Below are 17,214 nucleotides of genomic sequence, written 5' to 3' on the forward strand. Positions count from 1 at the left end.
CAATCTAAATAAAATGGCATTTATCAAAAACCAGTTACATGAATTCAATCCTTGCAGAAAATACAGTATACAACAGCGGAAACATTTTTTTCTAAATCATTTAGTTTTACACTCAGACATTACAATTTTAATTACTGTGCAATCTATTCTTATTACCAGTTTTGAAATTTAAACTGAGTTAGATTCATATTTCCAAAAGAATTTAGCATAACATCTAAGTTCTTTTAACAATTTTCAACACACATAAAAAACAGGAAACATATCAGAAACAACACCATACTTGATACCAACAAATACTCCATGAGTTAAATTGATTTTAAAAATGCTACATAAGCGATAAAGAAAGTAAAGATTTTAACAACGTTCTTAATATGTTTTGTTTATTTCAGGTATGTTGGCAACTCTTGCAGTCTTGTTGTAGCTTTTTCAAAAATTTAAAGATGGTCCAATGTGCTTAATTATAAGTTCGACTGTTGAGCTAAAAAGGTTCGTATTCTGTGAAGCAGTTCCTTTTTGACACCATCAGGAACAAGTTGACGGGCTTTTGGAGTTATTTCTTGAACAAGGTCATCCACAGTTACGTGGTCAAGTCCACGTTCTCGAACAATTTCTTTGCATTGTAGCTTAAGCTGATCACGCCAGCCACATTCTGATAGACGAACTCTCAACAATTCTTTTAATTTTTCGCGTTCTCCGGTTTCAACAAGTTGTTGGTTGATTGCAGCACGCAGCTGTCCGTCTCTTGACTTTTTATCGCCGGAATAATCAGCCATGATCAATGACAGAACAATCTAGCCTAAATACTAGGCCTATAACACCGAAATGTAACCTCCCTTTCAATTTGGAAACTCACCAAAAAAATAAAAGCGTAACAAAGGTGATTCCCCCAAAGCAAACGATTTATAATAACTCCTTACGAAAACTTAAAAAAGTGTTAATATCTGAATTTCACTTGTGTTGTTTTAAAGCAGTGGTTCCCAAACTATGGTACGCGTACCACTAGTGGTACACGAAGGTCTTACAGGTGGTACGCGAGCAACTTATCGAGTTCACACCAAACGTCAAACGATCACAAAAGATCTTTTATTGTCGTCGGCATTATTTTAATTCACATAAATTAGGTAGAGCGTGAAATTTCATGCTATATTCCCTACTGAATACTAATTCCTTAGGGTATTGACGCATTGGATTGTAAAACAGGGTTTCTTTGTGACGAAATAGAACGTCATTAATTACTACGTAACAAATCCTTGAAGTCAGTTTTTGTAATACGTTAGTTATGCTGTAGCACTGTAACGAGGGCGGTAAAAGTTCGACTAATTTTTGTTTAATATTCACGAGCCTTTAGTAAACATTTTGCCTATCATTTTTTATTTTTGTATTCTGGAGTTTTGTCGGACCACCTAGTACCTAAAATGTAGGTGGTACGACAACGCTGCATGAACCAAAAAAATGGTACGCGAGTAGATAAAGTTTGGGAACCACTGTTTTAAAGTCTAAGCAGTTTTTGACAATATTGCACTGAAAATCAATCCTTTGTGACAATAAAAAAATTCAACATTATCAAAATCTTTTAGGCCTATAAAAAGCTATGCCTAATGTTAGTCTATAATTATAATTAATGTTGTATTCCAAAAAACCTACCAAGCATAAATGTGCTAGGATGTTTTTGTTTTATTGTGTATAATTTAATCAATATTTTAAATTGTCGTTTATTTATTGTGAACATACTATAAGATAATTTTGCAAACATATAACATTTCTGTAAAACTTTAGTATCTGACCCTGCAATTTCTAGTCTTTGTAAATGTAGCCAAAATAGATCTGCCGCTAGGCCAAGTACGTTGTGGTGACGGAATATTTAACCGCACTTGGTCTGAACCATGTCTTTGCACAACTTAAACTTAGAAACGATCTCTTTTTTGTTTGTGCTTCGTTGCCAAGATTGTTTTGCGGTTTTTCAATGGATGCTCGATTTAAGCTTATTTTAGTTTTGTGAACTTGCCCGAATATTTTGACCTTGTTAACACATTGCCCAATTGTGTTACTTAAAACTACAGAGTAACGCCTTAAAGAATCGAACCCAAAAAGTATCTTCGCTAGGCAGCTGTGGTTCCGAGCCGACCACAGTATATACTATAAGCCCATAAGGGGCTACACACATTTTCTTGGAAATGGCCATACACACAATTCATTGTCGCTTAAGATGCTTACAAATATAATCATACTTTTCTTGGGTTTGTCAACGTTATATAGCTATTTATAGAAAGCCGAAATAACCTAAAGCTGAAGAAATACCAAACAATATGCATGACCGGAAATGACAACTGTGACATGTCATAGAATATAAATACCAAAACGGGAAATGCGGATGTTAAATAAGCTATACTTAAGCAACGATTCAAAATAATTTTTTTACTTTTTTATTACTCTTTGGGTTTTAACCTTGCAAATCAAAGTCAACATCAAACCTTTGCTTTAAATAAATACGTAAAAGTTGTGCACCTTTTCTGTAAGTGTAGGCCTATAGGCCTACTTTAAGTGTATAGGAAGCATTTAGGCTATATACTCGTATGCCTATAAAACTACACATTTTTATGAATGAATAAACCTTACAGCCAATGGCACATTGGTAGTCAATTAAAAAATGTAATTTGGTTTGCTGTAGATTCAAAACATGTGCCATCAGATGCTATGGTGATATGATGCTACATCACCGCTTGGTTTTCCATTTCATTGGTTTATATTCAAAATGTTTTCGTTCTCGCAAAATATATTTCAAAACTACTAAGTAGATTAGTTCAACAAATCTCGTGACGCGACACTTAATCGAAAGACACTTTATCGAAGGACAGTTTATCGAACGACACTTAATCGAACGACAGTTTTATCGAACGACACTTAATCGAACGACAGCTGATCGAAACGACAGATGATCGAACCGACAGTTGATCAAAGCGACAGTTGATCGAATCGACTGTTGCTTCTCCCGCACACAGTCATAGCAAAACGTGGCGTACAGTTGCATTGTTTGCTGTAGAAAATTGAAATTTGGTGACTTTTCATAAAGTAGTTGGATTGTAGTTGATAAGTTGAAAGTAGTTGATAAAGTTGGATTTTGTAATTTTTGTAATTTTTGAGATTTTGTGATATTTATATAATTTTGCTCTCTCTCCGCATTGAAGCGTATTACTCATTTACGCACCAATAACTTGACTAACTATTCTCTTTCGTTCTCTTCTCACAGCGGGGGCGCGGCGTAACAAGAAGAATTTCTAGAAATGTGTCACTTTTAGAAATACCTAATTTACACTAAATTGACTTTCTTTAGTTTTACAATTATGATGTATACAGGAAGCCAGATGATTTTTCTACTAACCTGTAAAAATCTGATCAGTCTACGACGTATAGTTTTCTAGTAATTAACGATTGCAAATGTGTGTGCGGGGTCGGCCACACCTAGTTTTTTTAGTAAACTCGCGAGCCTGGTTAGGATAGGGTTAAAAGAACCACAATTTAACGAAACAACTGACGATATGCACTGTTAAAAGAATGACAATTTATTAAAAGAACGACAATTTATCGAAACAACTGACGATATGCACTGTTAAAAGCACGACAACTGACGAAGTGCACATTTCAATCGCATTCATTTAATTACAAGTTGTGTGCAATTGCTCGAAGATAACTTTTTATGTCAATATTCGTTGAGTCATAATTTTCGACTATGCTCTTCAGCCGTTGGTTGACAGCGTCGTAGCGCTTCTTCCGAGGTGGGCCAGCAATCCCAGCACTCAATTGCTCAATAAACATTTCGTTGGAACCTTGTTCCCGCTTAATTTTTTTGACGAGTCTGCGAAGCGTCGGATAGGATATTGAGACACGCTTGCTGAACGCGTTGCGCCATCCTTCAATGCTATTATTCGTTCGTGGAAGGTCATCTTGAACCCGGTGGAAGACATTCCAACACCGGATAGGAAATAGAGGTTGACGACGATTCCTGCAACACAATCGTCCAATCCAAGTAGTTTCGAAATATTCAATGTATTCAGACAAGTGCTGCTCATCGTCGTCACTGAACGTGGCCAGGAAGTCCTCGAACCGTTGTACAACAAGAATTGAAAAAGCTGAGATAAAGACCACTTTCAAGAAGCTACTTTGTGTAAAAGTCAGGCAGCGATATGCCCCTTGCTATGAAATTTTGCCTTCAATTCCTTACTCTTTGTATCTATAACGACTAGTCTAGTATGGTGATCCCACTTTCATAATAATTCAGTAATAACTTCAATTCAGCAGAACAAGGGAAATAACTCAGAGAAGAGAGAATTTCCAAGATCCGTTTTCTAAGAGCAGTTTGTAAGAGATCAATTTAAACCAAACATTTCTTTTTATACTAAAGTATTGACCAATCAGCTTTTAGCCAATCAGCCCATAATCACGTGTCAGTTCCAATTTAAGCCTTTTTCTCACAAAGCATTCAAACCGCTTTACACCAGTACAAAAAAACCACTTGACACACTTACTATATCACATATTGGTTTGAAACTACGCTTGTGATTAAAGATACTAGAACAATACCTGCTACCATAAACCACGTGTCGCATATTACACCATGAAAACAAGGTACTTGAAACACTTCAAACTTTACGCCGTAAAACAACGCTACTTGAAATACTGCAACTACCGTCAGCACGCTACAAGCTTTGCACATTATTATCTGCCTGGAGAAAAATCAAACTTTATGCAATGCCAATATATATAATTATTGCAATTATGAAATTGTCCGAACGCCACAATTAACTCCCCCAACCCAAAAAGCTGCGAGGTAGGAATATTGGCGTTGTCAGCTTGCAAGATTCTTGTTGTCAGCTTGCAATGTGAATGCAGAATTCGTTTTCTCTCCAGTCAGAATTTTGATGCGGTCAACGAACGTACACAGATGGAAACATGCAAAAGAAAAAAATATAGCAGTAAACATTCTTCACTAATACTATGTTATATATAAGGGTTTTTAAATATTTTGAGATGTTTTTGTTATATACTTTTTACCATAAACCAAAGTAACATAAAAGAATCGTAATTGTAATTTCACACAAAACCTAGCACAAACAATTTGAATGAAATGATTGCCATTATCTAAATGCATTTCAATATTTTGACACAAATGATATCGGACAACGCGTTTGGTTTGCCGAATTTCTATAGCAAGATAATGTAAGTATAAGGGTGGGTAAGGGTTAAGAGGGTTTGCGTAATGCAAGAGAAGAAAATAAAAGTTCGATCAGTCTGAGTAATACGCTTAATATCGCGATTCGCCCCAATTCGTTTTCTGCTTGCATTTGTCGTATGCAAGTTATGCGGTACCATTTGTGAATCGAAGTTATATCGGGATAGTTACAATATCAACAGATTCTGACTTATACAGGATAGCAGTTTGCAACCTGGTATATTATGACAAACAGGCAAAATAATCGTACGGCGTTTTTGTTAACGCTTGTACTTATGTAAGTCATTTATGAAGCAATAAAGGTGGGTTAATATAAAACGTAGCTAAAAGTGTTTAGCGTAAGAAAAGATTAAAAGAATGCTTTGTAGGTAGACAATGGGGTGAAAGTGACCGTTGATAAGTATGTGGCTTAGTTAGCCTGTGTCCGTGCAATATAATAAAATAAAAAAATCATCTACCACAAAACATGATATTGAAAAATAAGTATAGATAGAAGTCGATAGGGGGATAAGGAATACATTAACTTTTAGTTCAAATTTAAGTTCTCGATTATGCTTATGATGCGTGGAGTACGCAGAACAAATAAGATATCACTACAGTATGAATTTATATGCGCGTTGTCCTTGGGGACATAAATGTAGGAGGTAAAATCAGAATAAGAAACGTATTTAATATTTTTGTTATTAATAATCATGATATATGTGCGCTAGCTAATATCTAATAACACCAATAACATGCTACGATGTATTTAGAAATGAGTAATGTACTTTACCGGCTAAGAATTAATCGGGTGCAGAATCAAATGTAGAAGTGTCCACAACAGATTGATAACTTCGTTCTTCTTGATGATTTTTCTTCCATTTTTCTTTTAAGCGATGCTTGACGCTGGTCGGTGTTGGTTGCTGGCTTTGGCTAGTGTTGGCTAGCGTCGTCATCATCGTAATCCATAAGGCCAGTAGCATGATAGTCATTGTTCGTTAGCGAGATTTCTTTCAACTGGTTACTTCGAGAATTTTTGAAATGTCTGCCGCAATTTTCTCGCTAACAGACGGTTGAATGCAGTTTTGTCTCTCGATCCTAATCTGACTCCAATTTTCACCTTTTATAATCGAATCTTTCAGAAGTGCATGTGTTCTTCTTCGTTTGCAGAAGAAGGACGGGGTTACCATTTATGGTGATCCCACTTTCATAATAATTCAGTAATAACTTCAATTCAGCAGAACAAGGGAAATAACTCAGAGAAGAGAGAATTTCCAAGATCCGTTTTCTAAGAGCAGTTTGTAAGAGATCAATTTAAACCAAACATTTCTTTTTATACTAAAGTATTGACCAATCAGCTTTTAGCCAATCAGCCCATAATCACGTGTCAGTTCCAATTTAAGCCTTTTTCTCACAAAGCATTCAAACCGCTTTACACCAGTACAAAAAAACCACTTGACACACTTACTATATCACATATTGGTTTGAAACTACGCTTGTGATTAAAGATACTAGAACAATACCTGCTACCATAAACCACGTGTCGCATATTACACCATGAAAACAAGGTACTTGAAACACTTCAAACTTTACGCCGTAAAACAACGCTACTTGAAATACTGCAACTACCGTCAGCACGCTACAAGCTTTGCACATTATTATCTGCCTGGAGAAAAATCAAACTTTATGCAATGCTAATATATATAATTATTGCAATTATGAAATTGTCCGAACGCCACACTAGTCTACTGTACAGACAATCTCGTACTTAGTACGAGATACTGGTCTACCGCCTTTGCACCAGTTTTATGGCGTAACAATAGACTAGTACGACGTGCTTATGGAGTAACAATACCACAATTTTTTCAAACGGAGCTAACACTGCAGTTTGAAACTCAATAAGAAACGGCGGGCCGTATTCTTGTGATAACTTATTAATATGTTTCGGGCCGGACGATTTCGCATGGCGGGCCGGCCGCCACGCGAAATCGTCAACTTTATGATACAAATATAAAATATAGATATAAAATATAAATCGTCAACTTTATGATATATACATCACAATTCATTAATGCACACCATTACAAAGACCGCACATCACAATGGCTTATTGTCTCAATGTTTGAGAAACACGCAAAAATCTTGCTTGCAGCTATTGTCAAAGTTTGTCGTTCGATCAACTGTCGGTTCGATTAACTGTCGTTCGATAAAGTGTCGTTCGATCATCTGTCGCTTCGATTAACTGTCGTTCGATAAAGTGTCGTTCGATAAAGTGTCTTTCGATAAAGTGTCATAGACAAAAAAACACAAAAAAATTTACAAAACACATACTTTACATTTCTTAGAGTAAACAACTATTAAAAGTCTAAACTTTAGACTGTACGGTTTTAGACTCTAAAGCAGTGTTTCTCAAACTTTTTGCGATCGCGTACCACTCATTCGTTTTTTTTACTACACTGCGTACCACCTGGCTCCTGAATGACTTATTTTACTCAAATGTACCGGTATTTATTAGTTATTACCGTTATTACTATGCCATAACACCAATGAATAGCAAGAAAACACAATTTAATTTGATAGATGCAACTGTTTCTTCTGCACAATCTTGTCTATCCAGGGCAACACATTACTCACAGCACATCGAAAATCATGTTCAGCGGTACGCGGTACCACTTAAAAAGCTCTCGCGTACCGCTAGTGGTACGCGTACCACAGTTTGAGAACCACTGCTCTAAAGCCTATGTTATAGCGTAAGGCTGTCCAAAATGCGGCCTGTACAAACAGTTTTTGCCGCCTTCAGCCAGTCTCGCATTTAGGGTTGACCTATATTTGTGTGAAAAAGGAAATAATCAATAGAACTGATTTGGTAAGCCATAGACTGTAAGCCAAGGTTTATAATTTAACCAGAAATTTTGAGATAAAAACTTGACCATAATTGTTGGCAATCCGCCAAGGCATAAGAGTACTGTGATGTCACACAGGCACACCTAAAACTTTGGGCACTCATTTATAGGTAAAAATGCCATAGGAGAAACCACGACAAAAATTCACACGTGTTTTTTTTCATAACAGTTTGTGTTAAATATTAATGAGAAAGTTATTTATGCGCAAGTGTCTCATTTCATTGCTATGCTTTTTTTGTATACATTATAATTATATAGTTTGAAAAGTAAATTAGAGTAGGTTAAATTTTCTTATTTCAGAATGTAAAATTATCGTACTCGAATAAATTTCAACTGCTTGTAAGTTCGTCATGTATTGCAGTAGGCTTTCCAAAATTGAACAAAGCAGAAGTTGGAAAGAGTTTCTTGTTCAGCACTTCAGTTTTAACATATCTTATACAAAACTTTAAAGTGAAGCTTTCAGTGAACGGCTATTTATCTTATAAATCAAAGTTACACCCAGCAAGTTGTCATTACCTACTGGTACTTTTACAATAGTAATTTGGGAACGATACCAGGGGTAAAGCTATTAGATTATTATAAACAAGACAACAATCTTATACGCCACGTTTCTGAAACGTTTGTTTTTCCCTTGATATGATAAAACTAACAAAAACTACAGTCCAAAGGACCAGGAAAAATAAGTAGGGCTCAATTTGATAGATTTTTAAGCTTCTTTTCAAGAAGCATTAGTAAAGGTTAAGAGGGCATCGAGATAAAGAACAGAAAATTCTTATCTGCTGAAGCGAAACAGTCTGAACAAAAGCTATAGTAATAGGTATGCTCTGTGAGCCGTTTCAAGAATAATTTTGGCTTCTCAACCTGTGTGTGCGGTTTGTCAGCATATGATTTATGATTATTCGTTGACAAAGAAGTGATTTTAACTTGAGAAACGTGAGAAATATTTTCTCTTTTTGAGCCTACAACTTAGTTCTTTGATACGTCTTGTTATTTTATTAGTACATGCTGGGTGAAAAGTGCAAGCGTAAAAACCAAAAAACTGAAAAACTTTCCGTGTTCTTCGTCATATAGGCTGTCTAGAACCGTCGTCACGATATTATTAATCTGCAAACACTTCGTTTAGGTTTCTTTGAGTATAGACAGCAGATAGTTTTCAGCTAAAGTTGATATAGCATCAGATTTTAAATCGTTATGACGGCTGAAGTGACCGCAGCAAGTTGTTCCATTTTTGATTTATCATAAAGTTAGGAAATGTGTCATAAACCTAATAATGTTTTGATGACGTAAAAATTGATTATATATAATTTATAATCGGCGTTTCGTGCAGCATGAGCGAAGTTATAAAACATCGGTTTAGAATGAAATGGACATAAACAGACAAAAATTACTCGTTATTACGCGATATAACAATATAATGTGGCCAGACTAATTACTGCTGTGCGCCTTTTTTTGCTACAACTGATGCTCACCCAACAACATAAGATTCATTGGTGCAGGAAGCTGCAGCCTATATAAATATGTTGATTTGTTTGCCGAAAAAACACCAACCGAATAAATATTTGGTCGTAACGTTTTATTTGAAGTTTAAGGACATTTCGTATTGGACAGTAGCCTAGAGTAGTGCAAAACTATATCCTCTGCCCTATATACGGTCAGACTGTAGTTTTTGGTGGCATATTACACAAATCGTTTCAGAGAATCCTGTACGAAAGAATACTTGCTGTCAAAAAAGGAAGTTAATAGTAGGTCAGCTGCTTACACGCAAGGGATACACAAAATGTGTTAGTTATACTCTATACAGTATCTAGTGCATAGCAAACTTAGGTATTACTTCAGGTATAAAGCATTGATATTAGCGAATTCTGATCGAAGTGACGATAACAAGAAAGTATTTATGAGCTTGCTCCAATATTCTATCGAGTTTAATAAAATAGAATTTTTCAATAATTTTTTTTCTTATATGTTTCGACATCCCTTTTTCCGTTCCTTAAAGTATCTTGTGTTGGAAACTCATAATTCAACGAGTTGGTATATTTCAGATTCATTTTTCTGTAGTAACCTATATCGTATCTTTATCGGCCCAATATGAACATTTTTCCGGTACTTTTACTATATCTTGTCTTCCTATTAACTCTCGGAAAGGCTCAAAATAACACAAATTTGTCATTGAGGGATTCTTGCGACCCTGTGCCCACACTGAAAATAACCAACAGAACGCGAGAGCTTGAATGCTGTAACGAAATCTTGCAGAAATTTCAGAGGCGGTGGTTTAATGAGAGCATCTATTTGACCAGCGTGTTGGCGACCTTACAAGCATGGAACTGTCCACAGTTCAACGAAGAATGCACTAATCGTACTTTTGATTTCACCACTTACATTGCATTGGTGTATGAAAGATTCTGCAATGAAAGTAAATTGATCAAAGAGTGTGCCAGTAAAGTTATACAAGTGCAGCAGAGTTCACTGCCAGCAGGTGAATTACTTATTTCAAACTTGGTTTTTCGTTAATAGTTATTGCAATGAAATTAAATAAGCAAGTAACGCATTGCAGCGAAATTATGAGTAGGTCTAAAAAACATTAATACGGACTGAAAATATTTTATATGAAAGAAATCAAGCAAAAGTTAATTGTTTATAAAGTAGTCCTGTTGAAATGTTACTACCGTTAAATAATTTAGAGTTTAAGACCATGTTTATGAATACCGTACGACGACATTGTCTGCATGCTTTAGAGTTGCAGGCCTAAGCTGCTGTAGACTATCATCTCTATAAATATACAGCCTATAGGATGACATGATATTTTACGTTATGGTCTATTATAGTAAGGTATCTAGTTCCGTTAGTTTGTGACTGATCGCAGTAATTGCCACAAACACTTCATAATTGAATTTGATTTACGTCAACAAATCGTTGTATTTAATTTCAGCCTTCAGGCATTGCTTACGACCCTATAGGAGTATAGAACGTATATGAACGATCTATTTGCGTGAAAGCATGAATAAAACGTTTAACGCTTGGATATGGCTTAGATTACTGTGTTGTTTATTTTTCGCCATCCACTGTGCGGGAGCGAAAAAGGTGCAAACTTTTACAGCATAATAGAACGAAACTGTCTGCTCACAAACACTCAAAAACGGGAAAAGGGACAGAGACTTAAAACGTGCAAGATGTTAACTATGCTGTAGTGCTAGCTATAACTATGAAAGGCTATAGCACGGCCACCATGAAGAAAAAATCAAGACAAAAATCACGCATTATGAGACAACATAAAACTGCTCGGTTTTATTTTCTATTTAATATGAGCTTATAACAATCATGTTAATAAAGGGATGTATGCTCAACCTATATACTACATGCTGATTGTAACAATCGACCTACTTTTGTCATTGTAGCGTCATCTTTTGATTTAACGAACACCAGTTGGAGTTCGTTGGCCCAGAATCTGACGTCGGCTTCCATCAGTTCATCCGATTTGGAAGAACCTTGTATACAGGTTTGAGCAGCATTTATCTTGTTTGTTCTTATATAAATGAAGCCCCATTTATTGTTTCAAATAACAAAAGCAAAGGTGACCTTTTCATGAACTATAAACGCCCTTTGCTGACTTCCGTTGTAAACTTTCATGTAATTGATTATTAAAATTCTCAGATTGCTTTGCTGGACTCTCCAAGCGGAGGATATGGAAACTACCACGAAATAAAAAATTACATTTTGCCGTTTTGTGAGGCTGCTTGGTGCGGATACGACACCGATACTTTCACCACTCGAAGAATAAGCTCATGGTCTTGTATGCCATCAAGGTATTTGCTTTAACTTAGCTGTTTTTTTTAACTGAACTGTATAGGAAGATATTCCTAAAATCAACGTAGTGTGGAAAATTACTGAAATTGTTGTCACACCAATATTGTCGTTGCATGTATTTTTCCAACCGATTAACAAGATTTCTACTTACCTTTTCAGGTGTCGTGCAAACATTATTATTTTAATGACTGTTTCCATACTCTTGGCCATTGCAATCACAATCGGCAATGCAACTGTCATTGTGGTTTACGGAACGTCCAAAAAACTCCTTCACAGTCAGACCATTTTTCGTGTTGCTCTAGGATGTGCAGACTTCATTGTCGGAGCAGTTATTTTTCCAGCAGCAGTTTATACGCTTTATGCACTCTTCCTAATGGTAACAAATTTCGAAGTGCCTTATGAAGTTACCGGAGACGCAATCGACGGTACTAACATGGTCACGATTAAGATTCGTCGAATTCAAAATTCTGAGCAAGCACAAGAAGCAAATTTTTTACCATATTATGCAGAAATTATTGGTTTTGTTACAACACTCTCTTTCACTTTGTCAATCTACCTTTTGGCCGTCTCCGGAATCGACCGACTAATCGCCCTCTGGCGTCCCTTACGATACGCTCAAGATAAGGCAAAACGTTTCGCTTGGATTTCTTGCCTGGTAACTTTGGCACTGGCTTCTCTTGTCTCGTCCACACCATTCTACGTGACAAGCTTGAGGTACGCCGTTTCTGGATCGATGTTGGTAACAATTGTTGGCGCTTCGTCTCTCATCGTTTACATTTGTGCTTTTATTTTGCCACTGATTTTTACGTGGTCGGTATCGCTGGCAATTTACTTCGTCGCCAAGCGAAACTTTAAGGAAAGGCGTCAGCTTTACATTAACGCGCAACAAAACCTGCAACAACATCGGCGTCTCAACCGAATTCTCGCCCTCATTGTCACCGCTTTTTCCCTCAGTATTATACCTACAATTCTGGTTTTAATTATCGTCATATTTCTCCCCAACACATCTCCGATTTTCCGGGGACAAAAGTATAATTCCTTCAACAACGCAATAGCCAATGCTTTAGAACTAGTAGCGGCCATCATCCTTACTTGTAACAGCTTATGGAATTGCCTGATCTATAGCGCTCGGAACAAAGAATTCCGAAAAGTCGCTGCAAAACGATACGAACAATTGTGTCGGGTAACGGGGCTGCTTGCAGTCCACAGAGCCTTTAAAAAATGCTGCAAGAGCTGCAGACAAAAAAGGTCAACACCGACATCAACTCACCCAAGTAACGTACGAGCATCGGGAGAAACCCTGGATGGAACGGTCTCGATTAATAATAAGTCTTTGGGAACAATGGGAACCCCTCTGTCTTCAGAGCGTAAGCAAATTGTCAGCACTTCTTTTTCTTCTGCAAAGCTTTGAGAGACTCATCCTTCTGTTCGAAATTGATGTGAAGCTTACCATCTATGTTTGATTGTGTTTTAAAATCCAATTATGTAAGTATTTTCGTATATAATCAATCAGTACCTTTTTGCTGTATGTAAAAAAGTTACATTTAATCTGCAGGTTGTATGACAATATAAGAATGCCAAAGTGTTTTTGATATTACTGTGCAAAAGTTCTTTATAGCTACAGAATCTGAGAGACTTTATTATAAAAATTTGTTGTCGATGACGGCGTAAGCTTTTTAAAGGTATAAGTTATTTTTTGTTTTACTCAATATTTAAATACCTCGATTACTTAAATACAAAGATTTTGCCTCAAATCTGCTGTGTGCATGGTTTGCTAAAGTAAATTGAGGTAAAGAGCACTGCCCTGTTTTTTGCTATAACGCGTTTGAAAAAAGTGGCTATAACGTAGGTTACCGTGTATAGATCAGTTATCCAACACGCATTTCAAATACGTTGTATTGCGTTTATCCACGAGAAGTTTAAGGTGAAAAATATTAACCCAATTGAGATATTGTTACGTGAATTTGCTTATTCGTTAAGTTTTGTTTAAATATTTTGTCTATAAGGTGCAACTTACAAGCGGCAATCGCAACCAACGCAAGTCATAGTCATATAGTGCTTTGAGTGATAAACAAGAGGCCATTTGCCAAACACACATGCAATTAGAACGTGCAGTATTTATAAAGTGAGATGTGAGAACGAATATATGAGAGTTGCACTAATTTTTGAGAAAAACGATAAGTCAACTTGTGAAATGCGTTTTTCTTTTAAGTATTTCGATAAAACTTACGTTTATTGCGACAAGCCTATATGTACAAAAAAGCACAAGTTATAAAGTCACGTTAAAGAGACAAACAAGAATCGTTGAAAATTTCGTGGCATTTGTTACAAGTACGAGACCAGCGTGACTTTACGGAAGCTACGAGTTATATGTATACATACACTGCGGGCAAAAGCCGGACAAATTTAAAGCAAAAATCCTTTATTTACTTGCTTCACTGATACTACCGTGGGCGAATTTTCATTTCCACTCGTTTCATGGAGTAAGTGTGTCCCCGGAAAGGCCCACCCCACGCAGTGGCGCGAATTGTCGAAGTTTGTCCCGTTAGGTATTGACCGTTTAAGTTTGAATCGAAGCAGCTGACGTACCACCATCCGCCGTGAGCACCAATGGCACAGTTTCCATTTTGGCTGTGATCGTTATCTTTCGTGCTGAACGGCCAGTTGTTGTGGTGATTCATTGCATCATGCCCTGGATATGAATTTTTGGATATGAATATGATATAAAGAGAGAGAATTTTTATTCATATACTCATGCAATAAAACAAAAATTAAGTGTGCTATATGCCTGAAGCATAACACGTTACATTTGCCAACTGGATTTAATTCAAATATTAAAAAATAAATTAAAGGCCAATAAAGTGAAACTTTTAGCGAAGATATCGTGCATCAGTGCTCTACCTGCATTTCCTGAATATCCTCCTATGTTGAGACGGTACAGACGGTCCTCGGGTCCGATTGAGAAAGTGCTAAAGATATTAAATATAATGTTTCAAATTATTGATTCGTCTGTAACAGAAATAACATTTAGCATCCTATAGTTCTTAAAATCGACTTCCGTGTAAGCTTAGCTTTTTGCCAAATCCACTGACCTATATTTGGCGTAACGTTTCTGGCTTTCGAAATCTTCCAGTTCTATTCGGAGCTCGTAAAGGCGAGAATTGGTAATGTGGAATATGTTATCTAGACCTGAAACAGACATGGAGTTTTTAAGTAAACTATTACACCTCATTGATTTTAATGCGCACAGCGTGTGACACATTCAGTTCGGAAACAAACCCTTTCACCTACCAAGCCAGTACTCCCCACTTTTATTTCCGAATCCATGTTGATATTCCGTCCAGTTGCGGTAGAAGTCAACACTTCCATCCATTCGTCGCTGAATCACCTTGGAAAATAAAATGTACAGTAAAAGAAAGTTAAACCTCTATTTGAAGATGTCTGCTGTTTGTTTATTCAAAGATAAACCATTTACGCTAAAATTTAAAAATCTTTAACTTTGCATATTCCAAAGTGCACTAATAAGTTAGATAAGATAAATTAATTATACTTGTGAAAACGTTACGTAATTACGTTAGTCTCTAAATAAGTTAAATACCTATTCAACATAAAAACAAATAACTTAAAATATAGCAGGCGTATCTCAGCTTACAAGCCAGCCACCACTGTTGGTTACAAGGTCACAATAAACTTCAACAATTTCGTTTGCAATGCTGACATTATATAGACCACTTGTACGTTTTCCTTCGTTCATCACATCCTTGCAATTTTTTCTGCCACTGATTCGAACTGCACGTTCTGGCAAATACGTTATTTGATCAGCTTAAACGCAATCGTTATAAACGAAGATTAAAACCACAATATGTTTGCACCAAAATTTGTTCAATTTCGGTAATAACAATTTTAAAATGGTTTTCATTCGAAATCTTTAACTTACGAAGAACTTGTGTCATTTGCTCTTCCAGTCCATTGACTTTTTTTTGCAGAGTTGCAATAGCCGCATCGTAGTCTTCACACACGCCCTTTTCCCCTTTTTCTCCCTTGAAGCCATTTTCTCCTTGCAATCCAGTAGGACCTCTTCGACCTGGTGGGCCAGGATCACCCTTTTCGCCTTCGTCATCACCGCCACAAGTTAATAAAACCTGGCGAGCGCCATGACCAGAATTCCATATTGCGCACGTAAAAAGTGCAAAAACAAACAAAACCGCAACTGTTGTCATCTTCATAAAACGTAACTTCCTTTGCAGCTCTCTATCTCTTACTCAGTTGAAGCTGCAGAAAAAAACGTGAAAACTGAACAATTTATTCACACTCTATAGTATATAGCATATAAAAATTGGACATAATTACGTTATAAAACTTTCGTATAGTAAACAAGCGACCCTTTGATTTTAGTCTTAAAAATGTGTTTAACTTGTCAACTTTAAAAAAGTTTTTAAAATCAGATAAAGGCTATAACCTAACGGCTTCAAACACTTTTAAGACTATATTCTGAAAAGTAGAACGTTCTGCAAAGAACAAAAGAAATTTTTTTTGGCTGACACATTTACTTCCGTGTACATTATACAGGAAATTAATCTGACATAACTAAACCCGGTACTTCCTTGTTCATTCCTGTTGCTGTGATTGGACAAACATTTTGCAATCTCTCCTCTCATGGTATAAATATGGTTTGTTGTCTGTTATCATATGTGCGTCGGTAAGGGTTTAGGACCTGGTCGAGAGTTCTAAATTCGGCCAATACCATATAAAAAAACTGAAAAAAACAAAATGAAAAATGCGTGACAATCAGAACTTGTACATAGATTAGATCGGTAACCGGGCCTCGAACGGCGAGGAATTAAGTCATGCAAAGACTTTCCTCAGTCCGATGGTTAGTATTATTATACCCAGAGGTGGGCAGTCGATACTGTGAAAGTACCGTCGATAACGGTACTGGTACTTGGCTAAAAATGTACCGACGGTTCTGGTATTCGGTACTATTTTTAAAGAGTAGTTCCGTACTTTGTCGGTACTCGATACCGGTACTTTTTGTATAGAAGATGCTGCTGCACATGCAATGTTTGCCGCTATATTATGCCCCCTGTTTGGATTACTCGAGATGAAAACATATGGGACGCTAATTGCTTGCGATTTTTCTTGACATTTTTAGATTTAAAAAGATCAACAGTTGCTAAAATTAATATTAAGGATTAATTAAAATGTATTCTTGAAAACATAGGCTACTTGTTAAAATTTTGAAAGTATCACGTGTAAAGTATCGAGTACCAGGACCAACAGAAAATTCTTGAAAAAAGTAATTCG

At 36.3% G+C, this 17,214-nt stretch overlaps 3 protein-coding genes across 4 annotated transcripts; 1 reads left to right on the forward strand and 2 right to left on the reverse strand.

Moving 5' to 3' along the window:
• Positions 1-3: 3 nt before the first annotated feature.
• On the reverse strand, positions 4-852 carry LOC143452509 (transcription and mRNA export factor ENY2). Its single transcript, XM_076953514.1, has one exon. It carries the CDS (start codon positions 771-773, stop codon positions 459-461), a length of 315 nt encoding a protein of 104 aa, XP_076809629.1. The 5' UTR covers positions 774-852; the 3' UTR covers positions 4-458.
• Positions 853-9,040: 8,188 nt separating this feature from the next.
• Positions 9,041-14,543, forward strand: LOC143452475 (uncharacterized). Of its 2 annotated transcripts, none has more exons than XM_076953480.1 (4): positions 9,041-10,582; positions 11,502-11,602; positions 11,758-11,909; positions 12,070-14,543. In XM_076953480.1, the coding sequence occupies exons 1-4, from the start codon at positions 10,195-10,197 to the stop codon at positions 13,319-13,321; spliced, it is 1,893 nt and encodes a 630-aa protein (XP_076809595.1). In that variant the 5' UTR covers positions 9,041-10,194; the 3' UTR covers positions 13,322-14,543. The 2 variants fall into 2 exon arrangements, with proteins under 2 accessions (XP_076809595.1, XP_076809589.1); XM_076953474.1 differs by having other exon boundaries at positions 9,041-10,581; positions 11,498-11,602.
• On the reverse strand, positions 13,789-16,199 carry LOC143452489 (ficolin-2-like). The gene is made up of 6 exons (XM_076953492.1): positions 15,848-16,199; positions 15,563-15,708; positions 15,202-15,298; positions 15,003-15,099; positions 14,812-14,879; positions 13,789-14,602 (listed from the first exon to the last, which is right to left on the reverse strand). The coding sequence occupies exons 1-6, from the start codon at positions 16,134-16,136 to the stop codon at positions 14,355-14,357; spliced, it is 945 nt and encodes a 314-aa protein (XP_076809607.1). The 5' UTR covers positions 16,137-16,199; the 3' UTR covers positions 13,789-14,354.
• Positions 16,200-17,214: the final 1,015 nt, after the last annotated feature.

Source organism: Clavelina lepadiformis, chromosome 1, assembly GCF_947623445.1.
Source record: "Clavelina lepadiformis chromosome 1, kaClaLepa1.1, whole genome shotgun sequence".
NCBI lineage: Eukaryota > Metazoa > Chordata > Ascidiacea > Aplousobranchia > Clavelinidae > Clavelina > Clavelina lepadiformis.